The sequence below is a fragment of the Tigriopus californicus genome, chromosome 2 (genome assembly GCF_007210705.1).
Source record: "Tigriopus californicus strain San Diego chromosome 2, Tcal_SD_v2.1, whole genome shotgun sequence".
Classification (NCBI taxonomy): domain Eukaryota; kingdom Metazoa; phylum Arthropoda; class Copepoda; order Harpacticoida; family Harpacticidae; genus Tigriopus; species Tigriopus californicus.
This window is the reverse complement of record NC_081441.1, coordinates 7,620,914-7,648,101: the sequence shown is the minus strand read 5'-3', so window position 1 is coordinate 7,648,101 and position 27,188 is coordinate 7,620,914. Positions and strand designations below refer to the sequence as shown.

The following is a 27,188-nucleotide window of genomic DNA, read 5'->3' as shown; positions in this document are numbered from 1 at the left end:
GTTGATGCAAGATGAGGCTTCAATCATAGCTCAATCCTAGTGCAATAAAAATCTAATTTACTGTTGCAACAAGACACAAGATACATGGCTAAATCTTCGTCTCCCGACTTGAACTTTTTGGATATTTTCCATTTAGCCAATGTTAAAGAGGAGGGAGGGGGAGGGGGAGCTGAGTAGGCAAGTACGAAACAAACTTCCCCGCCTTATGAACGAATGCTGAGTGGGAGGAAACCTTTAGGAATCTTGTGTAAATAATGTGCCATTTCCCCCATGAAATGAATCAAGGCTAAAGTAAGAAATAAAGGCTGATTTCTGCAATGACTCTTCGCCAAGATTACAGTGGCTAGAATGCTTAAGGCATTTTGTTAGAGAGCTTTTCCCCTGTGATTGCTGAACTTGACACATTTTGCTGTTATTCTTACCCAATATCAAATGGTGCATGTAGTGTTTAACAAGTAATTGAAGGAAAGATTTTGGATTGTAGTTGTAAGTGTAAATTGATTGTAATTCCGAAAAAAAATAGGCGGTTGCTTACTTTTTTTGAAGGGGGAAGGAAACATTCAAAATTCCCTTCAAAAGCACTGAGAAAGTGAGTCAAGACGCATGAACTTCCAATTCGACAAAGAAAGTGAGATTTACATTACGTATGAGGTTACTTTCAACACAGTGCAGCGCTTGGTATAGTCTTTCGTTACTCCAGACATGCAGCCAGTGCCTTACCATTAAAAAATTGTCACATTTTGACATTTCGTGTACCAATTAATCGAGTGAAGACACTAATTTCATCATACCAAATATTGAAAACAGATGGCACAGCTGAACATTGAAAATAATACTTTAAACATATTTCGTCATCCTTGCCAGGACATGCAACATCCCTCTCAGACAGTTGCGATGACCGATACCTTTGCAGTGATCAACTATTGACCAGCGATCTTCTATTTTGACAAAATCTATCTAGTCAGAGGTCTGTCTCGCCAAAAACCGTTTGGGTGTTCGACACGGGGTAAGTCAGACAAGCGGCGAGTTGCTCGACAAAAATCGGTTGGCTCGGCCTCTGTCTGGAACGCGTGAGAAAGGCCAACAAAGAGGACCCTTGATATCTTCGCTCGCGTTGTCTAAAGAAGGCAGCCGTTTGAAAGCGCGCCTTGATGACAGAAGCTGATCCAGGGACAGTGAAGACGACGCAGACTTGGGCAACGACGTAAGGAACAAGATCAAGGAGAGGACGGTGGAAAAATTGCAGTGAGAAAATTGGCAAAGTTGCTCTTCTGATTAGTTCAACCTGAGACCAAGAGAAAGACACAAGTAGGGATCGCGGTGGTATGAATAGTTGGTGTGATGATCACCTAGACAACTAACGCATGTGAAAGTGAATTCGTAACATTGGACAATGAAGACATCTACCCAATTGTGTTCCAACATGAAAATGTTGATCCTGCTAGCCAGTACCTTACCATTGGTATTGGCCAGAGCTCCGCTGTCTCTCAGATTAGGTGAGAAACTCTCATTTGTTTGTCAATCAATAGCGAGCCTTGCATTTTGACAGGTCAACGACCAAAAATCAGCACTAGAGTTGTTTTGAGAAACACTCTTCTGCCTTGCTCAATGCCCATGTTTTTACAAAGAATGAAGGGGGCTTCGAACGAGTCTAATATCATCGGTCTTTCCAAAGCAAACCTACAGAGTGCTTCAAACATGGAATGGCTTTGGATAGGAATCAAATTTCATGCAAACGAGGCTATGTCTTAATTTTATGAACAATGAATTTTTGCTCCCACCCGGAATGGCTTGGCTGGGCGGGTTTTTACTCGACATTCGCGAGAGCTTTGAAATGCAAATCCAATTTCCATTTGACAGCCACAATGAATTTCGTGAATACTGGCAGATTTTTTTTCTTCTTCAACAATTCAGTTCCTCTCTTTATTACGCGGATGAGTGAACCAATCTAGGATTTATATCTATATAAATCTTAGTTACTGGCTTGAGCGCGGGGATTTAAAATTGGCACTTTATTTCCCAACTAAAGACTTGTTTCACCGTTTCATTCTCATAATAATCCAATGGAAAAATAAATGATTTTTACTTCGATTTAAAATCCATAAAATCCACATAAAATTGCAACTCATTTTGGACATGTTAGTACTTATTCATCCATCATCAAGATTATATATTAAGACCCACCAATATGTCTTGGAGGTCATTGTTTCCATTCATTGGTTTTGCAATCATCACGTAAATGCAAACAGCTCTTTCCTCCCCCCTGTTCTTATGGGCGACCACATGTTGATGTTGCCAAGAGCATTCTTTGCATTGGACCGAAACTCAGGAATGGGTGGGTTGAGAGCATCCTTTCAATGAGGGCAAGTTCAAGGTACTCGTTGGATTGTCATTATTGATTCCTTCAAGTTGGGAGGCAAAGGAAATGGCCGCTCTAGGCCACCAGTCTCGCATGATACGAATGCACGGGTAATGAAAACGTCATTCCATTAACCAACCTTAAGGAATTCGCCAGGTGGAAATGAATCCTCAAAGGAGGCGTAGCATCTAATTGAGTTGAGAAACGCCATTTCTCCAGAAATGTCACGTTGACTTTTGGGTTTAAGGATGTTCCAGATCCGATTACTTGTGTCCTACAGTAGAAGAAAGTGCTTTTAGTGGACACATTTCACCGGCGATGAATGGGCTACCTTTTCTTCTTTTTTGTATGATTTTACTGTAACATAAAAGCTCGTTTTAAATATAGCCACTTGGTGCTGGGGAGCAGTTTATAGCTCATCAATTGATCATTGGACGACAGAATCGCCAATCAACACCTCGTTCCAAAATTCGAACTCATGTTAGGGTTGATGTGAAAAGAAACAATCTTCAAGTATTTCAGACGAAATTGTTTATTCCTTTACTCAATGCAAGCCGACATTCGGCCTTGAAATTCGTTGCCATTCACGTTGTTCACCCGAGCACAACAATTTAAGTTTCCCCAGATTTATGACGCTTCTTTTTTTTTTGCTTTTCACCCAGCTTGGCCGGATTCGCAACAGCTTTATTTAGAGACTCCTTTAATTGAATGAATGGGATTTAAAACGTGCTAAACAGGACCTTATTTCGAGGGCTCCAATCCTATTCAAGTCCAAGACAATAAATATCAATCAGTTCTTTATGGTAGTTTAAGCTATTTATTGCAATGATTCCATGGCTCTCTTTCTCTCAGCACTAACGTAGTTAGCATTGGCCGTGCTTCAACTTTGAACCCATGATCAGCTCTGCCATTCCGTTTTTACAAATCATATCTCAATGAGGCACTCAAAAAGTGCTTTCATTATCTCGACCTCCACCCTCGGTATTCGCCTCTTGCATCGCTCAATGAAAATCTCCTTGATTCGCACCCTTGGTACTCCCGTGAAACATGAAGCTTCTATTCTTTCCGATCTTCCATTTCAACCCGTTATCAATGTGAGAGAGATTCTCAAATATGCACGAGTTATTTTACCGACACTCTGCTCGATGAGACCTCATTGAGGAGGAGAAGGGGGGTTGGGAGAGGAGAGAGAAACCCGCCCCTTTGCTCTACTCCTCAGTGGTGAGCGCCAAGGCGTGTCATCGTCTTTTTCGATACTTCTGATGACAGCTGGAGTCTGGGGCGAAAAATTAGCATTTGAATTGATGGCAGCTCATAATGATGATGGGGATGAGAAGAGGGTGAAGGTCGCAAAAGCAATCCAAAAATTGATGCTCAATGGTAAGATACGGTACTACTTTCTAGGTAGTTTGAAAAAAAGCTCGAGTCTTGTGACTAAAACGAGAAGGAGAAGAAAAAAAACTCAACACAATTTTCCAACCTTCTATCCACGCCAAAATCAGATTGGCACTCCTTTTTGTGGACACTAGACGACAAACAGTCCATTTTGCATTGCCGGTCTTTGGGTTCGACCCAAGACTAATTTTCATTTCTCATTGTAGAATTTCATAGTGCTTCACTAACAGCTAGTAGCTATTCAGAGAAGCCAAGTGAACTTAATTTAGCTGACGTCTGAAATTGCCCAAATAAGGTGTGACTTAATTGTATGGCGAGTAAGCATTTTCAGTTTTAGTGGTAGCTACGCATTTGAAAGATGCACCCCAAAACTACGAGTATTTGGTACAAAAGGGATTCTTGTCTCCCTTTGACTCGAGGCATTCTTGCAGGTAAATTAACCTTGTTACTCAGAGTGTAAGAAGCGCGTTTGTGGGAGTTCATATGCAGCAACAGAGCATACAATACTTGTAGTCGGCTTTGAGGAGAGATTTGAATGGCATCGGTCAGACCCCCTCCAAAGGACTCTGTCGTGGGTTTCAATGCCCAAGATTACTCTTGAAGCGAAAGCAATTTTTCTTTCGTCGCCAGGAATTTCCTTGAAACAACCTTAATGCCATTCGAGCTATCTTTAAGATTTGGCATCTTAAAGGGTCCGCTTACAACGTGAGCGTCCAGCTGCTTTAGTGTTCACAACATATTGATTAAAACGGTTGTTCATTGTGATAATGAGACGCGGATGTGAGTGGTTAGTCAAGTTGTTACGTTTTGACGGACAAGCCGTGAGATGAGACTAATGGAAACGTCCCACAACTGTCAGATTTGTTCACTTTGTTGGTGAAGGCGTTCTTTTGTGGTGTGCGCATGTATGAAGTGTTTTCTGAATTTGCACAATCAACCCACTCCCTGTCACCCCAATCACGCCACCCCAAATTTAATTTGTTCAGCGAGCGATTCAAATTCTCTGCCTACTCTCAGATTTCATTTTCATAATCAGTTAACATTCATTCATACACAATGCAACATTAAGAATTTAAAATGTTGCGGACCCCATGGGGTTCAAAATTCCCGATACGGGCTACAATCCGATCATTGTTCGTTAATCACAAAATGTTAATCAACTCAAAATATGAAATTCATCTCATTTCTAAACATTAATTCGAACGCATTCTTTGAAGTTCCTTTTTTTAAATTGTCCTTCACCATTTCATTTAAACTTTGACATATCTTCTTCATCTTGAAGTCATAGTTGACAATCGAAAGGACCCTCGCAATGATTACAGGATAAAAACGATTTTTTTTCTCAGCCTCTTTCAGCCATCGTTATGATTTGTGCATCCTTTAAAAAACAAAAGACACCTGTTTAGCAAATTTCCCATCCAGTTATTGTCCCTTTGCATAATGTCCCTCGCCTACTCTTTGGACCAGATTTTAATGAGCCATGGATGAACGCTTCTGAGGAGTTTTATTGATAGTTTACCCATGTAATGGGGGTCAATATTTGTCCATTCATCAGGGCCACCTCAGATGAGGGTCACGCTTTCTTGAGCTAGAACTTGTTTGTCCACAAGGATGTCTTAAACAGTCCACTAGAACATCAAACCCTCCCTACTCGTAGTCGTCATCACCATCATCATGCAAATGAGATCAACATCCAGATCAGTAATCATACACCCCATGAGAATGATGGATCTTTGCCTTCCGTGTTCTCAGTCCGATCGGCTTTCAAGAACATTAGAGCAAAACAAATGCAGCTCGCGCTCAAAGCATTTTTTCTTGCGCACATTTGAGACTTCTACATTACTTTCATTATCATCATTACAACTTTGGTTCCCGTAGGCCTGATTATTTACCAAGGGAAATGAGTCATGCTTCAGGTGGAAATACAAACAGTCCAATGGCCGGCTTAGATTTAGCCATTTACCAACGTCATGTCACGAAACGGGATCTCAAATTTCCTTCAGGCTCAAGCCAAGTTCATTGTCCAGCCAGCCAACCAACCAAAGACAATGTTCACCCAATGCTAATAGACGCCTTCAAAAACAAGCCCGCTTCACAAAACGGGAAACCGGCATTTTACGTATATGAACTGATGAATTCGCTCAAGAGCCGCATGCCACTTAGGCACGTTATATAAATACATAGCAGTAGGTTGTGCTATCAATGTTTATCCTAGCATGTCATCCCAATTTGAAAACCCACGATGTGTTGCCAGATTATTGTTGTTCCACCCCCTCCGTCTACCTGCGAGTTACGTACATCGTCGCTTATGTATTTCTCGAACCACTCGAATCTACGTAGGCACTCACCAACATGGTTGGGTAAGGCTCATCCATTGTCGTCGACTGGGTCTGTTGTGGGGGTTGGAGCTCTTCCCCGTTGAACTACCACACATTGTTAGTATTAGTCCAAGTTAGTTAGTGTTAGCCCACCAAGCGGTGGTTGGTGTGAGGAATGAGAATGAAAATTGAAAATAAATCAGCACAGCCAGACGATCAAGCGACCTCCTCGCTGTTTGGAAAATAATACGCCTCCAATCGAGCTTCATGACATAATTCTTCAGAGAGAACGATTTCGATAAATCAAGATCTTGGTCTTTGCACACACGTATCTCACACACGTACATATGAGTGCTTGTGTCCCGCTGAAGGTGGTGATTTACAATTGCAGTGAACGAATCGTCTTGAGCAGTTCATTTGATCATCGCCTGAACATCCCCTTCAATTCAGCCATCCTCATTGCAACCCTGTCGTCAATTTGTCCATCCCAAATGGGTCGCACCAAGCGCCATCTCATATTGATTGGATGCGCCGCTCAACCCTGTGGATGTCGAATCAACCCTAAAAGAGTCGGGTGATTATCCTATGACATACTTATTGTGGGATGATTACCCATGGTGAAAGGGATGAATTGAAAGATGGGCGTAAGAATGATCAATTAGTAGCACCTCACCCCCTTTTCCTCCAAAGACTGACCATTCATCCCTCCCCAATGTTCACCGGGTGAAGTATGGGTGATTGAACGAAAGTTTCATCCAAATCCCCCAATGGCTCATCGATATCAAAGAAAACCGTATCATCAGACTTCTCTGAAACTTGCTACATTTTCAAATCAAACCCAAAGCTTCTTACCATTTCTTTACTCGACGTCTTGATACTTGGTTCGACCAACTATGTAGATAAGCAACATCATCTAAGCAGCTTAGTATTCTGTATATGCATAATTGCACATGAAATGAGCAGGTGCCCTGGCTCGTTAGTTGACAGACTGGTGAATCAGGAGCCATGGGCTTCAAGTCTAGCCCGTTCACCACGACATGTTTACATGGCAATATTGACATCAAATGGGAATGGAACGAGCTCTTTGAGTGGGTGACTTGGTGACTTGGTGGGGTTCGGCGGGGTTTGTTTGGTTCTGGATGAGCCCAGCGGGGGCAGCTCTGGATCAATGTGCAATCACCAATGCTAGTCAGCCGGTAGTGAGGCAAATATTGGTGGAAATAGGATCTCCTACAATTCATAGAATTGTCACCCGAACCATCAGGCTCCACGTAGCGTTCAGGAAGAGGAATCTATTCGCCCACCTTGCAGAGCATTGGGCTAAAAGTCAAGTGGGGAGACGAGTTATCCGTGTTTCGTGGTTTTTTGTCCCCGATCTGGGCAGGTTTTATGACAAACGATGCGCAATTTTCACGCCATTAGAAAGAGAGAGTGTTTTTGCGGTTGAACGTGGAAGAGGTCAATTCCGATCGTTGCAATGGAGCACACGAGAGGTTAAATCTCAAAGTACGCGGATTGAATTCGATGATGATGATGATGATGATGAGACACTTGCCCAAGTTGGAGAGGGTATGTGGGATGGATATCCCACCTATGATTAAAGATCAGCTCGATTGAATTCAACATCCAACCCTCACAAGTTCAATTTTTTGGGTGCTCAGTATCACGCTCGATCCGAATTTGCACCTTCCCTAGAACTTGTTTTCTTGCCCTCACGTGGAAAACGATTCCGTTGTCTGTTGCCGAGAGCACATGTTAATTTGGCTCTATTCAAAAAACCCTTTTCACTGCCATGTTCTGTTGTGTACGTCGTGGTTGACAGGTCAGGTCACTACTTTGGATTTGGAGTGGGTTCAATCCATCTGGCCTGTTAAAGCTCAGTTTATCTTCAAGCTTATCATCGACCCTATGTACAGTACATAGTTCCAACTATCGGCAAGTGGAACTTTTTTACTTCATCAAGTCAAGCACTCGCATACTGCATGATTGTAGCCATTGAATGAAAGTTTCAGTCAAACGAGATTGTCCGAATCTTGTCTTGTTGAGATGAAGCCGTCACTTGATTGTCCTGCTGATTAGAACTCGCTCTAAAAGTTAGGAATCAATCAATCAATAGCACCTCTGCATGCCAACAAGTTTGAAATCGGGTGCGCTTTTCTTTGGCCGCTTATTGGGTTTCGGTTTAAGCACTTAATCTCTAAGGCATGCACGTGGAGACAGCTTAAAATAGTAGATAGGTCCGTGGTTCGTAGGTATATGATGCGTACGTACGCGTTCATACGTGCATGTAGTACAGTTCTTAAAACCCGGGTACTAACCAAGTTTTCTGATCGGATTACTCAGACTAATCTGACTCTCGTCAATCGATAGGTTGTCTAGTTTATGGCACACTAGCATCTCCATGTAAGGCTGAAACAACTTCTGGTACTACCAGAGTCTGACTCACACACCAAAACTTGACATCATCCACCATTTGGCTTCTCTTGAGCTAAATGCTGACCATGGATCAACTCAAGTATAAAAAAGAGTGTTTTTTCATCAACCTGCATTGAAACGAGAATAACCTAGCCCAGTTGAGTTAAGATGTCCTTTCTCTGGTCTTAGTTTAAGCCATCACGTTGAATGCATGAAGAGGTCTTTTTTGCTCTACAGTCTCCTGTACAACCTGAGCAAGTGTCGCTGCCAAATCTGGAAGTGGTCACTTCTCGAGCAAATAGGAAGTTTTTACTCGGCCTCTGCACACTTGGAGTTTTTGTACCCTCTGAATGCTAATCTAATCAAAGTGGAACCTCGAAAGAAAAGATTGGTACGCAGCACGATCTGGTTCTCCTAGCCTCAGTCAGCAAAAATACGGGTCTTCTTTTTTCAATATTGAACCTTCTCATACTGTATGTTGTTAGTTTGAAAAATGGTGGTGTAACTAAAATAGATTCAAAGCAACTTCAGTGACATCCGCTTGTTGTATTTATGATTGTTTGACGTCAGTTTAGGCCCCCTGAAAATACTTCAACAGGATTTGGATAATCACATACGAGTCTTGACTAAAGAGAAACTGTTCTCTCCATACATCACTCTCTGGTGGTCTTTTAGCATACTGATTTGAATGTGTGTGTGTGTGTGTGTGTTTCTTCGTCTGGTTAAGGAGAGGTGTTATCATTCTCCAATTTCGTTCTCACAGCAAGGATTCCAAGATGGCATTAGATAAGAGGTGAATGACGAATGCTCTCATCACTTCTCATTCATATCATGTTGAACTTGAAATTCGACCAGAGACGGGATCAAATGTACTCGTGCACATGCTTCCGCGTATTGGCGAGTTTATTTAAAAAAAGAGTTCCTCGCAAATTTCTGGTTGACAACCCGTACTTGTACTGCATGTGTCAAATGAGGTCGCTAGCGATTGGATTACTCACGCGAAAAGGAGCTTTGATGCATTGTACAATCCGATTGTTGGGATTCAATTTCTGACAAAAAAGTTTTGGTGTCAGTGTACAAGCTCAGCCTGGCAAATTGTGATTCAAGGCCTCGAAACTTGACTTGACAGTCGCCATCTCGGGGAAAATTGCAAACACAAAGGGACTCAAGCAGAATTAAGAACAACTTAAATCAGGCTCAAGACACTTTAAGCTCGCTCTCTGACCACATGAATGTTCGCGTACAATCCCCTCCCTACATGCTACACACATGAATGAAAAGTACAATCGCTTTTTATGTACGAAAAGCACAGCCGAACTGGTCGACCTTGAAAAGTTCCCAGCTCTCCCCAGCCTTTCTCGGCCTCGAAGGTCTAGCCATTATTTTGGCCAGTCTCACGGCATGGTTGGTATACTTGAGTCTTCCATTGGTTGGCCCAGCAGAACCCAGGCGAAATGATGCAAAAATTTGCCCAACTCGAGGGAACAAAGATGGGACCACTCCGCTGGTTGGACCATAGAGCTAACTAATTCCATGAGATTGGCCTTTTGTGCGACGCTCACAGGAACAGCGATCTGTTGGGCAAGGCCAAAAATAGATAGAGAACGAGGTTGTATACGAAAACTTTTCCTCCTTAAAGATATCTCCTCGTACGAAGAACATTTTCCTCTTTGGCTGTGATTGGCAATCAAATTAAATGGCGGGTGTGTGCCCTTGTTAAACAAACGCATCAACGAAGGCTGTTGTTCGACAGACTTTGATACATTCAATCGCAATATGTCGTAAAGTGAAAAATTTTAAAAGGTGTTCTGCACGTTGTCCTACTATTCCTATCTGGTATCTTTCCGATTTCTTACAGGGAGTGTCTTTCTGGCCGGAGACTCGAGGATGCACGAGTCCTTCCGACAAACGGTCCGAGCTATCAATGACAATCCAAATTTGCTGAATACCACCCGAGTGGACACAGACCTTCAGTACGCCAAGGCCGATCGTTATGACGCTTATCAAAGGATTTGCACAGAAGTCCAGTATAGGTGAGAGCACGTGCACAACAGGGAATGTGGCGTTTGAATTGAGTTCAGGGTGACCTTCTTTCACTCATAAATTTGGCCATGGAACATTACAAATGCTCATTTGTGCACCTTTTTAACGCGCACATTGAAGCTTGTATGGGCGGGAAATGCGTGATAACGATTAGTTCAATGAAATCCGTCTTGATCTGGATAATGGGCATGTATTTTTACCCTTTTGTCGCAGCGTGATGGCGGTTTTCGGGAGCTCAGATCGGGAGGTCGATACGAGTGTGGCCTCGGTTTGTTCGGCACTTCACATTCCCTATTTGACCACTGGAACTTCGTTCGCATTGGAGGACAACATTGGGAAATACACGGTGCAAATGGGCCCACAAGCGACCCATTTGGTTCAAGCTGTCCATTCACTTGTGGTTACATTGGGCTGGAAGGATATGGCCTTTATCGTTCACCGGAAAACGGGTAAGATCATGGGTCCCACATAAGCTAAGTCAAGAAGAAACGGAACCAAGAATACGGAGGAGACTGCATGATGAATTCCGACATGATCGGGACATTATCTCAAAGTATCTCAGGGTTATGTGATCAAAGGTGATGCTGTGAAAAGCAGACTCCGTTGCCATTGCCCTCTTGCATAATTCCTCCATTGTCTTGGCAGGGCTCGCTTTGAGCAGCCAGATTAACCACAGAAGGGTGAATTTCAAACACAATTCGAGCGAGGTGAAATGCAATGATGGGCAGTTCTCAAATTTGACATCTCACTTTTTGTGGATTTCAATTAAGAATCAGAATTGAGCCGAGATCCCCAAGTGAAGATAAGGAAGAATTGAGAAAAGGGCGAGTCGTCTTTGCAATTCAAGCTCCGTTAAACAACCAAGTCCTGCGGAAGAGAAGTCAGAACTATTATAATTAGGACAGGCTTGGGCTAATTTCTTTGTTTGCGTGACAAAAGGATTAGGATCGTTTTATTGGCTCGAAAAGCTCGCTTAAACTGGGACTGTTTTGCCATTCTCATAGCATATTGCAATGACCTTTCTTCTGATCGGCTGCTGGAAACTGGTCATACTAACCGGCAGGATCAAAGATGAAGATTTGTTACAAACAAACGCAGCTGCTTTTGAAACCGCCTCTTCATGGTCATGGTGCAAATTTGAAGATTGAGTTGCCAAACAATATCGCATCAAGATAAGCGAGCAGGTTCCAATTCCTTTCTCTCCAGATGCCATTATCGCGCTAAAGCCTTGATGAGCTGAAGTTTTTGCACTGCGGGGGAGGCAAAACTAATGATTCACAATGCTTTGCCCCCTTTCCAAGGGCTCGCTTGGACTTGACCTCAACTGATCTTGAACTGAAACGAAAGGGAAAACAGTCATTAAACAAGGACCGCTCATCCATTTGTCTGTTCTATATGAGCAAGTTCCGACTCGTTCGTCCTCGAATTTTTGATCTTCTCCGACAATGGAAACGAAACGAAAGAATGCCGAGAAGCGGAGCAGTTAACCTGAACTACTTACTAGAGAGAGACAAGAGGCGAAAAATAATCATCGTCGCCTTCTGAAATTTCCTCCGAGATCTCGTTTCAAATGGCCTGACCTCAATATCTGTGTGGCGGGAGTAGGCCTAGGGAAATATCTCTTATTATCACCACACTGCTCTCGAACATTGAACAGTGAGAGGAAATTGTCCAGGGATGTCCTCAGTGGATGGAACAGATTGTCAAGTTGAGGTCGAAGCAGTTAAATACACTTCGAGGAGGCACGCCAAGGAAACATCATTGCGGTGTTCTCAATTCCCATATCCGACTTCAATCTGTGTCAATATTGGCCAGGTACGCGTCCCGCACTTCATGTTTAGCTCTTTTGTCGCAAATCACGGGTATAACCATATGCTTTTGGCGGGGGTCCTGACTCTTAATCGTAAAAGGAAGGGTAAACACTCTCTGTCAATAGAATGTCTTAACGGGGTGGATTGGCCCCATGACGGGACAACATTTTTGTGTCCACTTGAATTCTCTCAATTCAGGGAACAGCTTTGGGTCCTTTGTGTACAAGTGAGAGCACGAAATATTGAAACACTTGGCGGCTTTTCTCATTTAGTCAGATCCGTCATGATATGGACCTTGTGGAGGGTGTCGCTTCTGTCGTTGTTGTTGCTGCTGTTTTTTTCTCTTTCTTCCTTCCGCTCTTACTTTTGTTCCTGATGTGAAAAAGTGGGAATGAAGCATACCCGCCAATTAGTGGAGCGACCCAAAAATCTCGATAACAGGGCAGTTCTCGGCACATTGGCCGTAGAAAAGGGGAAGGGGCGAGGGAGGGTAAATAAATGCACCTGGATAAAAAGGGTTCACAAACCAGGTAGAACTGTAGATAAGCATCCAATGGTGTAAATACTCAGGGGCTTTGATTTTTGACATGTTTATTAGGCGGACTTTTCTTTTACCTTTGCGCAGTGGTTGCCACCAAAGACACGATATTTATTTGAGAAATGTACAGTGAATACAGAACTTCTAAATATGTGGAGCACTCGTTACTTTGTGTGATCAAAATGTCATGCAAATACATTTATCGCCGGTTTTCTTGATTTTTTGCATTCTTTTCTTATTTCCTGCAATTTTCGTCAAACTTTTTATTGAATCCATTATGTGACCATCGCGTTAGCAATCTGTCTTGCCAACAAACTCGCTTCTCACTGAAGAAAAACATCGAACCAATGTTTCATAAAGTTTCTATAGTTGAAATGTTTCTTTAACTTTTGACCGTTGCCTTTCTCATCTCCAAATCCATTTGATTTATTACACTTATTGAGCTCTGATCTACACACAAATTCAAGGTCAAATTTCCTGGAATGTCAGTGCACTTCCATGATTGTCCCGGGCAATGCCTGATTATCATCAATTGGGAAACTAATGTAGTAAGCACATACTTACCCGACAAAGCATTCAAATGTCATTTGACTCCGTCAGACAATAGGACTTGGTGAGTGTACCTACATAGTGGGACAAAGAAAAGGAAGTTGCATCGTCTAATTAAGCCACCGTGTATATTGAGGACATGCATAATTGCCACATTTCAAGAAGTTGCCATTATCAATTGGCTAATCTCCACGACAGTCGGGCTTTGTTTCGCCCATAATGAAGTAGAACGCCCATCAAGCCTTCAATAAATGATTTATTGTTCGTCCACAATGGACTACTTGGTTGGTTTGACCCGACCTCAGTCCCCGGGAATAACAAGCCATCAATGTCGCCAGGCTGGAGACTAGGCTTGAGTTATAGCCTCGTTTTCTTTTGCAAATATAGATGAACTCCCCAGTCGTCTAAACCGTTTGATGTCTTCAGCCATGCTTCGCTTTTTTTAGGATCCCTGGATCCGAGCCTTCTAATTGAGCAACTCCAAGTGAGCGGTGTGAATGTCCATGTCTTGGAATTGGTTCGAGAAGACATCCGACCCGATCTGGTCCTGCTACGACAACGAGGCATCGAGCGATTTGTGGTCGACTTGACCTCGAGCCTCTTGGAGACCTTTTTCGATCAGGTGAGCTGCCACTTTTCGGACACTTTGACAGAACCATCCATCACGTAGCATTTTTGCTCATTTTCAGGCCATGAAATCCGGCATTGTCCACACGAGCGCTTCGTTCATCTTGGCGGATCTGGTACAATGAAAACAAGAAAAATTGCACAATTTTGTCAGAGCTTTTCAACCCAACGAGTGTCATTTGTTTTTGATAGGATTTCATGTCGGTGAGTCTGAACTCTGTGACTCAGACGGGAGCCAATGTCCTGGGGTTCTCTCTTGTGGATCAAAATCGACTGCGTGAAGCCATGGCCAGTGGGAAGATTTCGAATGTAAGTGTCTGTACATGTGGCACGTCAAAGTGATCAGATGGATAGAGTCGGAATTGGACCTAAAGAGCGGGGTTTAAAAAATTGAAACTGACTGCTTCATTTGAATTGCAAATGGGCTGAGCCAAGAAGAAAGCCGCGAAAGAACCTTGAATTAAGACGCGAGCGCTGGCTTGATTTCTACTTTGTCCCATCTCTTGATTGCCACTTGAATCGTTTGGGTTAGGTTGTCTTTGCCAAGTCCTTGTTCAGGCTCTTGGGCAGACCCAAATTGTGGTTCGCTCCGCAATTCCAGATAAAATGTGCCATTCGTGAGCCATGGTTTCGCCCTTTTCCCTCCTCGCTCTCTTTGGAGGAGAGCGAACCAGTTGAACAACCCTTTTCTTTTGTATGGATGTCAAACCAGACGAAGCAAAGTCAGGACATGGAAAAGGAGGAAAGCGCTCTTTCGCTCTTGCTTTATCCCGGGAATCAACTTTGACAGAGAGAACAAAGAGGATTTCAGGAATTTATGAAATAGGTGCACTCTGAGTGTTTGAGCTCCGACATGCCCAATCACTCGTGCGATTCGAAACCAACCATAGCACCACTTGGCACTCTCATGCTGAAATTGAGCGAATGAGTTATCCGAAAAGGGCGCGGTTATGGTTCCTTTTCTGATGGACCCACAGCAAAGAAACCAGTCAAGACTTTTTCTGCAGAAGGGGGGAGGGGGGAAGAAAGAGGAGGGGATACCACATGGGAACATTACCCAAGTATATTGCACACTCACCCCATGGTAAGGGTCCCATTGGGAACAAAGAAAGTGCCACTATCTTCTCCATTTTGAACGACTCTAAAACGAATCCAATAACTTCTTTCCACCTCAACAAGAGTCCAATTGGAACCCCGCCACCGGCCTCATTGATGTTTTACTACCACCGTGATTGATCCGCATGTGGTGACTTTTTTTGGATTGTGCAGTAATTTGAAGGAAGGAGAGAAAAGCTGTAAACTCTGCAGATCTCGGAGATAGTGAGTTTTATTGGAAAAAATTGTATGCTGAATCCCCCTTTTATCAGGACCAATACTGAGCGAGGTTAAGTAGTTCAGAAGGGACCATAGCTCACCCTAGATTCTCGCATTGGCTTTAGACATCTGTAATATGTGGTACTTGTTCCTTCATTATACCTAGAGCCTGTGAGGTGAATGGTCAATCAATAACTTTTAGCACTTTGAGTTCAACAAAGCGAGGGTTCCAGTCCCTCGCATTCAGAAATCCTTTCCCAAACCGTTGATGGTGAAGAAGGGGCTTTGTGTGTTTGGTCCATGAAAATGCTCTCTCATTACAGGATTTGGGCGGTCTCTTGTTGGAGACGTACAAGGCAGCATTAATGTACGACGCTGTTCACATGTTTGCGAATGCCGTCGAGTACGTGGCGCAAGCTGAGGATATCGTGAGTCCCAGAGTCAAATGCAACGACCCAGATGCCCCATACGAGTTGGGTCCCAAATTTATCGAGGCATTGGAGGCGGTGAGTGCAAAGAATAACTGTCATCTGATTTTTGTTTGTTTGCGATGAGTTAAAGTTCATGAACGTATGAGAATTTATGAGCCTTCTCCGACGATCTAATTTGTGATGAGACAGACGTTTTTCGTGAAAAGAATTTGTAATCCATTCTTTATCAGACGCCGTGTTTTGTTTGTCTAGGGTCATTTCGGTAATTCAAAAAATCAGCCGAAATTCGACACTTCTTGCACTTAGTCAGAAGGAATGCACTCTATGTACATAAAGTCGCGGGGAGTGTGCCAATGCAAGAGGATTCCGTTTCTACTGATTAAAATACGAAAAAAACCTCACCCAACATAATCCATTATTCATGTTTGGCCAGGCTGGTGAAATTATTGCATTCGAGATGGGCCATAACATGCAATCTCGAAAGACTCAAATTCAGCCTGGCAAAATAATCGTTGCACCAAATCTATGACCGCTTACTTTTGTCTTGGTACAATATCCCCCAATATCTCATCGGTTCATCAAAGACGGTCATTTTTCTTCCTGACCTCAGACAGATGGAGCTCATCTAAGATTGCTTTTAGGTCAGTTTTGATGGCTTTTCGTCCCACCCCGGAACTCCCATAACTCTGAAACCCAGTGGCCCTAAAGAAGGTTTGGTTCGGACGGAAATCTCGATGGATGTGGTTCGCTTGCTCGAAAGCTCTGGTAAGTCTCAAATGAGGTGTTTGTAGGTTACTGAATGGTTCATAGATCCAGAACCTGCCTGTCCTGAAGACCAACAAATCATGGCCACGTGGGAATGAAGGCCATTTTTGACTTTTGTTCTCGGATTTAGGGGCACGTGTTACGATCGGAGAATGGAATTGGAGCCAGCCAAGTGGAAGTCAAATACTGGTGAATCCCAAGGACCTTGAGAAATTGCAGAATCGCCATCCTCAAGTGGCCATGAGACAGAAGAACCAGAAATTGAAGGACCTCGTCATTCAAGCACACGAGGTACGATGTCAGGATTTTTTGATATTTGGCCTTAGAAATTAACCTTGTTCTTAGGATTCGGATTTTCCTCTGTTGAATGTTCGCCGTGATGTGAAGGGCAACGTGCTTGGATTTGAGGGTTTACTGATCGACTTGATCAACAAACTGGCCAAGGATCTCAACTTCAATTACACCCTCAGGTTTAGTTCTGAACTTGGGCGAAAACGAAACGGAAATTGGACTGGTCTGATCAAGAAGCTAACTGATCGGGTAAGGCAAACAAACAAACTGCTTGTGTTAGAGCTTTTCATCGAAAAATATTGACGATTTTGGTAGGACGATAGCTCTTGAAATTTGCACGTCACGCTCTGATCTAATTGTCGACTTGTTTTCGAAATCGTTAGTTCAAGACAAAAGGGAAGAAAACAACGCTAAGAAGAATTAAAGAGGTGGAGAACGGGGTGACGTTCATTGGCATGATTCATCATTTGTTCAATTAAAGAGCCCTACATAGCGTTTTCGATTGTGGGAAATCCTTTCACACTCGAGGATAGACCACAATCAAATTAGAAGTCCACATTTCTCTCTCCACTTGATTATTTTTTTACAGGAGGCCGATGTTGGTTTAGCGGCACTACCACAAGCCAGGAAGTACAGCCCAGCCATCGCATTCTCACCACCAATTGCCACTTCGCACTTGACGCTCATGATTCAGGTAAATCCTCCGTTTGTTTCTTTGTGTCACTTCATGACATTTTTGTACTGACAGAGTAAACCAATAGGTAAGTCTGAATAATGTTTGAGCCAACATTGAAATGAAATATGACTTGACTTCATGGTAAAACTGATGGGAAAAAATAAGTTTCATCTTCATAATGTGATGCTTGTGGAGAGTTAAACCAAAAAGCGAATTTTGGAAACTACATATACTAGTTTAAAAGATATTTTTACCTTTCTTGAAAACCAACAGGAACTCTGTTGGTGGAAAAATAAGCCAAACGTATGTCGGTTATTGAATTGAAAAGAGACATTGTTACAAATGTAAGGCTCCATTTTCCGAAGAGATGAATTAATAATTGACAAGTCTAAAGTCTACATCTGAATGGACCAATGATATAACGGAGTCAAATTTTTGATCCGAAATAAAGGCAACGAGCCAGTCAATAGTTAATGCGAAAAATAAACGACTTTAATTAACGATCCAACGCCCACCTTTGCTACTTGAACATTAATAATCTAGTACATTCTGAAGAACACAAAAGGCAGACAGGCTGTTTGGGACTCGTGACTGAACAACTAACACAACACCCACGCCAATTTTGTTCTTCTTTTCCATTCTTTGCGATGTTAAATCCATTGTTAAATCAGGTGAAGATGTCGGTATCGCTTGAGTTGAGGCAGGCTCTTAAGCCAATAACCATGAAAGTTCATCCCATGGTCAATCAATATACTAACACCAAAGTAGACCTCGCCATTCTGTAACCCGATTGTAAATATGTGCCAATCACGTGGTGATGTGCTCTGAAAGTTTTGCAACTTGCGATATTTCGCACAAAGGCCTAGTTTAACGATCCAGGTGTGCAGACAAGCAGTTTTTTACGACCCTCGACCAGGCTAGAAATCTGATTTGCCACAAGATTGGCCAGACGACGGACGTCGCGAGTCCTTCATCTTGTGTTCATTAGGACCGCAATGTTGTGGATTCGGTCGTTTTTTTCCTCGAGAATGAGCACTTTGTTCAAAGCTCCAGCCAAAATCGAACACTCGATCCTCTAGTCTGATGTGCATGGGAGTAATACTTCGTCTACATACAAGGGAGCGAACTGAATTTCTCCTTCCTGTACATGTACCGTACGTACGAACACTACGGGCGATGTGAGGGTGGCTTTTGAAGAAATTAGCACCAACTCTGAAAGCGGAGTGATTTGAGTAATCTTTATCTGAATGGGAGCCACCGTAAAACGTCTTGGCAAATCCCCTGCAACAAAAGTCACCCTCCTTGCCCTTCTTCTGCTTCTCCCCTACCTTTCACTCACACACACACACCCTTGGAAATCAAATTAGAGCTACTTTCCATAATTGAGCAAAATAACACGCCTCTTGCTTTTTATCACTAAGCATTCCTCCCTCCACTCATATTGTCATTGCAGCGTCCAGACCGAACTCATCGATCCCAGGTCTCAGAAGAGCCCTCAATCTCCACTCGACGAACCTTGGTCTCCTTCTTGGACCCGTTTCCAGCATCCTTGTGGTTGAGCATTGTGGTGGCATTTATTATCACGTCCCTTTTGCTCTTCCTGGTGGGTCGAATATCACCTTACGAGAGACGTGCGAGCCAGGATTCCTCTTGCTTTGGCGATGGACTCGGTCTGTGTAGCTCCTTCTGGTTCACTTTGACGGGATTCTTTCTTCGTGGTACCACCGTTCAGCCTAAGGTGAGTTTCCTCCCAATGGCTACATACACGAAACACACACACACACACACACAATTTGTATCTGGGTGGCTATTGGGACTTTTATCGCAACCATTCACGAATGAATATCCAATGATCAATCTCGAAAGTTGGGAAATTCCACCTCAATCTCATCGAATTCATTCTCTGATATGGTGAACTGGGGTGTGTACGTACGTAGTATGCACAGGACCACAAGAGCGGAGATGGACATGAAAAAGCAATTAGTTGATTGAGGTGGAGAGATTCTTTTTATGGCCGAGCGCTTTATAACTGACAATCGACTCATGCGTTTCATTGGATCATCGTCAAGCAACATTGTGTTGCCAAAGCTGCCTAAGTTGCCAAAATTGTCGTTCCCTAAAAAGGACCTGGAGTCCTTGAAGCATTAAATCATGGTTTACGAGTGTGCGTGTGTGTATATATAGTACAGCACACGACTCTATCACTTGTCTTTGTGTGTACTCATAAGGCCTCTCAATCCGACCGTAATGAAGAGTTATACGTATTCCAAGGGCCCTTATAGCCAAAGAGGCCCTTGATGCAGTTTGAATGAGTCATGACTCGCCAAATAGCTCGGAGGATTGATGTGAAATTCTCGATGACGATGTACTCACCACCACCCAGAGCTATATAGCAACAATAATAATAATAATGATAATAACAATCATGATAGCAGTAATCCTTGTTCTTCTTCTGCCACGGCAAACGGCAAACAAACGAGTCATCATCAACATCATGCTCCATAAAAGTGGAAATGAATCCACTTTCCCCGACTTGTTTCTTGAGTCAGCAAAAAATATCACGACTTTGTAACGGAGTGGCAGGATTGTATTTTACCTGCACTCGTTTTCATTGCCCGAACGATCCATCTGCGTCTTCTTACTCTTTCTTGTGATGATAAAGACAGTCAGCCGCGTAATTACTGTTTGCCAATTGATAAATTGGTTCAACATTGTTGTATCGTTGCCTCAAGTCTTCGTCCACGTCATCATCGTCATCATCTTCATCTTAGGATCTCGTTGTCTTGGATATGGAAAGAGTTTTCCTTTCGGATGAAGGAAAACAATTTCTAATAACCGATTAAATGGGCGTTCCCGTTGACATAGATTAAGCGCCCTCTCTCGCCTAGTAATGACTCTTTTTTCCAGACCTGAACCTTACCTTTTAAATTGAATGGGGTGACTTGGATGCTACCTGGTATATGAAGAGCAGCATCATACCCTACCATTAGAGACATTATTACTTTTTTCCTCTGAGACCACCGACCAAGTTTTCGGGGGTTGATTTGACGCTTGGAAAAAGAAGCACGTAAATCCAGCAAAAATTACCATGGAAAGTTAATTGATTTACTGTAATGGGTATTCGCCCTGACGAAAGCAACTGCCAAGGAATCACGAATAAATTGATTGGTATATTTTAAAAAAACCAAGGGACCTCAAAGGCAGTCTTTTTAAATTGAGTTAATTAGAGGCCGTTCTTTGTCATTGCATAACTGAGGGGTAACAGCAAATATTATGAAAGAGTTCTTATACAATGATTTTTGAGATTCGAAGGATCAGTCAATCAATGCTTGAGCAGCTCAGAGTCACTTTTGAGTGATTTCGACAATGCCTCTAAGTGAGGCCGATCTGTTCATCAATATTTGCCTTGGGGGGAGTGTCTAACTTTTTCCCGGATAGCGAAAGCGAAAACATATTTCAATCAATTCCATGGCAGAAACAAAGAGCCAAAAAACCTGCCCATTACTCCTTTTTGCTTGCAACCTTCCTCTGGTATTTTATACGATTTGAGTGAGGGCTGAATACGTACTTACGTAGTTATTCCAAAAGGAAGAAAATCCTTTTCACAGGAAATTGCTCGGTTTATTGCCATACCGTCACAAGACTCTTAGGCGGTAACTTTACACCCTAAAATCCTTCACCATTGGCTCATCACAAAAAAAGGCATAAAGCCACATGCAAATCAAGATCGAGTTATTCTTTAATTGCTCTCGATGTGGTTCTTTTACAGAGCATTTCAGCACGTTTCCTTTCTGCAATTTGGTGGATATTCTGTTTGTGCATCCTGATCCTGTACATCACCAGTTTCTACAGTCGCTTCTTTGGACGTCAATCCGAAACGCCCACGACAAACAAGGGCGGATCCTTCACCGGCAATAACTACCAACCCTCGCTTGACCGAGTGCTTCGCGGTAACCCGGATTTCAAGGTCGGAGCGGAGCCAGAAATACGGAAAATCTTGGAGGTAAAATGATTTCTCTATACGCCTAAGCGCTGAGGTACCATATAATCCAAAGTAGAAGTGAATTGAGACATGCAGATTGTAAACCGATCTGGCAATTTGCACGAAATTCAAAGTTTGAGAACAAATGCTTCAAGGGCGTTCGTCAGTTAAAGAGGAATTTTGATTTGCCTTCGCCAAGAACTGAGGAAACTAGAAAAAAAATGCTTTTTTGCATGCCATTAATCACACTCATTACACCATAAAAAATGCACTTATTCTCATCAAAATGTCCTCTATGCAAACGAGCCAGCGCCAATAAAATTGATCATCTGCAAAGAGACTCAGTGGCGTTTTAAAGCCTTTATAATCCAACATTTCATTTTGGTGCTCTAAATTTGTAATCTTACACACAAGTTGAACCATCGTTTTAACACATCTCTTGAGAAAGAACCCCAATGAAATGGTACCAAAATGTAAGGCTAGAAACATAGAAAATTACTGCCATATACATGTCAATGAAGGCATTGAATATCATTGACGGCTAAAGAATTTTAGAGCCAAAGCCAGAACTCGACGATACAAACGTGGGCGAGTGTTAGGTGCCCAGAAAGAGATGGGTGTCGTGCATTGGTCGTTGATAGAGACTAGAAAAAAATGGTGTAGGCGTTGTTTTATTGGTTTCCTTGCAATGGACAAGGACCAAAACACTACCACATTGTTACTGGAAGGCAAGAATTGTGACTGGTCAACCGAGATTACAAGACTCTAAACCACCCAGACAAGCTTTCAAGGAAATGCATAATGCCACGTGATAACCTCAAACATGACTTATCTTTGTGTCCCAGATGTCGAATGACCCGTTGCATCAACGTCTGCGCCAGCATCTTGACCCTGATCTGGAATTTGACAACCCCTTAGAGGCCTCCCGAGCCGTTGTCAAGACGCCCAATCTAGGATTTATCGTCGAGAGCGTTCAGGCAGATATCCTCTTGAAAGAAAACTGCCATCTGACCACAGTGGGAGATCTGGGACAGAAATTTTACGGGATCGCCTTTCCGTTAGAATCGTCGCTAAATACGGTGCTCTCCGAGCAAATCTTGAAGTACGCAGAGGATGGAACATTGGTCTCTCTGCAATCCAAATGGTTAGTAGACATGGAACAAACGTGTGAGGCCAAGTTCGGGACAGGACAATTTGACCAGCAATACCAGACGACCCCGCCCTACCAAGTCATTACAAACAACTCGTGGAGCAACGACGGTGAATACTTAACATGTGGACAAGTTGGTAAGTTGGAACTTACCACACTCTAATCTTCAATTGGACCCAAACTTACTGTATACTATACATTCTATCTCTTAGAGGGTCCATTCCTGATGCTGTTGATTTGTGGCATCCTCTCCGTTTTAATAGCCATAGCCGAGTTGATAATTTTCTCCCTGATCTCATCGCGACAACGGCGACTAGCTTGTCCTCCCAGTTCTCCCATTCACAACGGCTCCCTTTCCCATCATCACCATTATTCACAGTCACCTGGATCTATCCTGAAAGAGGAAATCCGGAGTATGTTCCAATGTGCCCAGCCAGCGACACTTTCTTCAAGCCTGAATTCATCCAACAATGGTCACCATGGCAACTATCGAATTAACGGGAGCGGAGAAGTGCCCTCTCCAAATGGAAGCCCTTTCAAGAACAATAGTAGCTCTTATTTTCAACAAACGCAAGCACTGTTGAGGAAAGACAATTCCAGTCCAGAAGATGCCAATTCTCAATTGTGATCTGGCTTTCATTTCGTTTCTGCTCAGTCACTAGTGGGTTGAAAAATGTCCTTCCAAGCGTGGCCCCCGTTGTTCTCTCGTGGCTTGTCCAAATGAGACAGGAAGCTCATGTTTGTCAAAGGCTCCATTTGTCGAGAAATGAATGACTTTTGTCCTCTTATATGTTCATTCATCGGGGTGGCATGGCACAAGGTACAATGTATACACAACTGATTTGGTATCCCAACATTCCTGATTCCCAAAGGAGCCTTCCCTGCTATGGCATCCACTGCTACACTTGCGTCCAAAGCTTTTGACTCGAGCGTTGCCCTTGAGTCACGACTGAGGTTCCAACCTAGTTTTCAACTAGTAGAAGCTCTGTTTGTGTACTTGATATCAAATTAAATTTGATTGATTTCCCTAGTCTCTAAAGTGACCCCTCTCTTTTATGCTTTGCTTATCTATCGCCTTTCGTTCCTAGCCTTTGTATCATGATCTTGCTGTACAAATCAACGTTATTTGGGAGCTGAATTGGCGTGCTTCCTCTCTTCCTAGCCTTTCAATTCTAGCAGAGCAACGAATTCCTTTTGGGTATAAACCCATCCCTTTGACTCTTGATGTACAATTGTCAATAATGTATACCAAATTCTTTATGTCTCTGACGTCAAACGTGTATGATGTTGGTTGTGATCTCAGGAAAGTGAATAAAATTCATAAACTAAGCTCACGGAAAGTCGCCAAATTGGGCACGAGCACTTCAATCTAAATTACTAGATTATTAATGAAAAATGAGTGCTCAGGAAAAAATAGACCGATTTTTTATATCTTTCAATCCTAAGCCACCGATCGAGAAAATTTCAAATGTTTTTGATGCCTTGGAAAAGAAAATATCAGTTCAGCTTTTGGAAATTTATGTAATACTTCAGTGGAAATATATGGACGAAGTGACACATCAACTGACTCCTTGATCTCCTTCATGCTAGGCAAAAGGAAACGACCGCTGATTTTTTACAAATGGTCGATTTTAGTTAAGGTTAACAAGCAATAGTTGTCCGAAAAAGTAAATTGGCAACACAGCAATGTAATGTTGCGCATGTAAAAAAGCAAGTGTTTCCGCTAATTCATGGGCAAATAATGGCAAAAAAATGGGCAAAAAGCAAATAATTCTTGGTATTTTTATTATCGTGCCGTTTAAACTTTTGCTATCGTTTTTGCCTCGTTTATATTCTATAAATAAGTTTGCAACATTGCAAAGTTGTATATTCTAAGCTAAGCTGCAAACCTAGTGTTATGCAAAGTTTCCAGCTGGCCCATATATGATGATTTGTAAGTTATTTTAAGATTGGCATTAGAAAAGCGAAACAGAAGTTTTCATTTTGTTTTGGTTTACAAGGGGCCAATGATGGGCATCAATGACTTAAAAGTTAGTTGTGTCATTTGTTAAATTTACTTCAAAATTAACATTTTTAATACTTTCTTCATTACTTTTGACCAATGAATACTCCCATTTAAACACAACTGAATTCATTTGATTAAAAATGAGGTTTAAATATGAGGTTTGGATACTTCCATTTGTGAAATGTAAAGTAATATTTTGTACTTTTGAGAGGAAAACAGATAATATTTGGAGCCATTTTGACATAATTAAAAAAAATACTTTGTCCAAGAGGATGAAATCCCTACTTACGAGCAACTTTCCCTGTATACGACGGTCAGCGTGACTGAGTGTACAAGACCTGCGCCAAGAAGCCAACCACATAACCAATAATACCTTATTGCTTGTTATAACTGAAACGTTTGAGATAATGTTGCTGGCTATTGTTCCAATTCATGATCAATCGTTCTCCCATTGAAATATGTTCAAGCTCAGTAAATCTTTTACTCACAATCTTAGCCCTGTCACACAAAAATCATTAGAGGAACGCTAAAGTTTCAATCCATGGAAAGAGATCAGCCTCATCTTCGATAATACTTTGAACGATAGAGTCTTCTTCACTGGTTGTTGCAGATGCATTTGCATTTGCTATTGTTGTTGTTGCTGTAACTCTCGTTGTTGATGCTGTTGCTCCTGTTCTTGATGCCATTGTTCTTGTTGCTGGCGCTGTCATTGCTGTTGTTGGCGCTGTCATTTCAGTTGTTGGCGCTGTCATTCCTGCAGTTAATTGTGTTGCTCCTGATATTGATAGAGTTGCTCTGGTTGTTGTCGTTCTTGTAGGTGATGTTGTTGTTGTTCGCTTTCTTCCAGGAGGAGTTGCTACATTAGCAGAAGAAGATACTGGCGATTTTGAACAACAGTTCACTGTTTGTTGAGGCTCTTTATAATCCTTGAAAACTGTGGAAGACACGTACGTTTCCTCGTTGTTGCCTTCAAACCGACCATAAGGATTTTTGATCAGGAAGTCGTAGTTTTTGCCGAGGAGTAAAATTTGAACCCGACCAAGCGCCTCTTCAGGCCCAAGACGAGTACTGTCATCTGAAAATATTTGCATGTGTAACACTGTGTCTGTCTGATACCTCTCACCGTAGATCGTTTCGGTTTCGGAATCAAATTCATGTCGATTCTTCAAATCGATTTTATCGAAGGACAGAACGGCAAGCGAGTCTCGTTCGTTTTCAAAGGTCAAGCACGTCTCTTTCATAATCTTCAAGCAATCATGTTGGATTCCGGGAGTGGTGTGCGAATTTTTCAGCCATCTGTCTACTGTAAGGCGACTGGGCAGCGCGATCATTCTTGATTTTCGTAGGTATTCATAGGTCCGATTACTCATAGACTTTAAAACTAGAGCTTTGATCATGTCCTCCTGAGAATAGCGCCAGTGTTTCTGGCCGGGATTCAAAAGGCGTTTCACCTCGGCCGGGGTTTGAGTTTTCTCGAGGACTTTTTTCACATCTTGTCGCCGATGGCCTGAACTTTTCAGATACTTGACTTGCTTTTTTAGACTATTCACCTCTAGATTGGCGGTGCGTAATTTTTCTCTCAAACTTTGTATTTTGTCCTTCAAAAGCTGAGCTTCTTGTCCTTCGTGGAAGATTTTGCAACTAATTCCGACAGATTTTTTCTCCTTGAGCTCATTATCTATTTGAACCGTGGCTTTTCGAGCCTCTTCTTGAATGATCGAGTGAGAGAGAAGTTTGTTCACAATTTCCTTGGCCTCTCTCTTCTTGACCCGTTTCGCCCTCGGAGACTCGTCTTCCTCCAAACATTGTGGGGATCGCTGATTTCTGTCCAAGCGTAAAGTAGGCACGGATCCAGGCTTGAGCAATCTCCTGGGTTTCAAGCCCAACAATTCGTTTTTCAAATCTCTTTCGAAACACTCAGGGGCGAAATGGTGGTGGCAAATTCGTCCATATTTCGCTGGAATCGAGCCTTGACGCTGGCAAGCCAGCAGCCACCTCTTTTGAACCTTTGGATCCTTCGGGAAGTTGTGATACGAGGCTCCGTTCGGTGATGGGCACGCTCCCACTGCACAAGTCCTGTAGGATCGTTTCAGCGGGTTTGAAAAATCGTTTTCCTTCAAAGAAAAGAGTCATTTCAATGAAACAAGTCCAATAAAAAGTCAAGAATTCTCGTCAGTCTTACCTCAACAAGATGTACGGCCTGGAATTCACTGGACATTTTGATTCTTTAGTTGGAATTTCAATTCGATCTGATCACATTGTTGTTGTTTGTTATGAAATGGTGACCTTGCCATCCTCGATCAAAAGGTGACTTGTTTGATACTTTATGTAATACTCATGGTTTGGAGAAAAAAAACCTTCGATTCGCACAAAAACCAACTCACACATATTAGAGGTCTCTATTGACGTTCACGAGAGATCGTGAAAGGAAGTTTGTAAAAATGTACATCTTTATTTGCGTCCAATAAATGGACATATAGTTAGCTACGTCACCCTGCTTTTATTATAGTCAGATTTGT

At 42.5% G+C, this 27,188-nt stretch overlaps 2 protein-coding genes and 1 long non-coding RNA gene across 3 annotated transcripts; 1 reads left to right on the top strand and 2 right to left on the bottom strand.

The window, feature by feature from the left end:
• Positions 1 to 977: 977 nt before the first annotated feature.
• On the top strand, positions 978 to 23,993 carry LOC131876930 (glutamate receptor ionotropic, kainate 2-like). Its single transcript, XM_059222473.1, has 15 exons — positions 978 to 1,496; positions 10,346 to 10,520; positions 10,744 to 10,979; positions 13,875 to 14,050; positions 14,118 to 14,171; positions 14,248 to 14,364; positions 15,693 to 15,875; positions 16,442 to 16,565; positions 16,696 to 16,856; positions 16,911 to 17,105; positions 17,446 to 17,550; positions 18,986 to 19,270; positions 21,302 to 21,535; positions 22,360 to 22,801; positions 22,877 to 23,993. The coding sequence occupies exons 1-15, from the start codon at positions 1,394 to 1,396 to the stop codon at positions 23,290 to 23,292; spliced, it is 3,006 nt and encodes a 1,001-aa protein (XP_059078456.1). The 5' UTR covers positions 978 to 1,393; the 3' UTR covers positions 23,293 to 23,993.
• On the bottom strand, positions 1,998 to 12,363 carry LOC131876935 (uncharacterized). The gene is made up of 4 exons (XR_009372830.1): positions 12,032 to 12,363; positions 11,588 to 11,865; positions 10,344 to 11,397; positions 1,998 to 2,633 (listed from the first exon to the last, which is right to left on the bottom strand). It is a non-coding gene; the product is annotated as an uncharacterized LOC131876935 (long non-coding RNA).
• A 1,133-nt stretch (positions 23,994 to 25,126) lies between the features above and the next one.
• Positions 25,127 to 27,116, bottom strand: LOC131876933 (uncharacterized). The gene is made up of 2 exons (XM_059222475.1): positions 26,852 to 27,116; positions 25,127 to 26,783 (listed from the first exon to the last, which is right to left on the bottom strand). The coding sequence occupies exons 1-2, from the start codon at positions 26,885 to 26,887 to the stop codon at positions 25,185 to 25,187; spliced, it is 1,635 nt and encodes a 544-aa protein (XP_059078458.1). The 5' UTR covers positions 26,888 to 27,116; the 3' UTR covers positions 25,127 to 25,184.
• Positions 27,117 to 27,188: the final 72 nt, after the last annotated feature.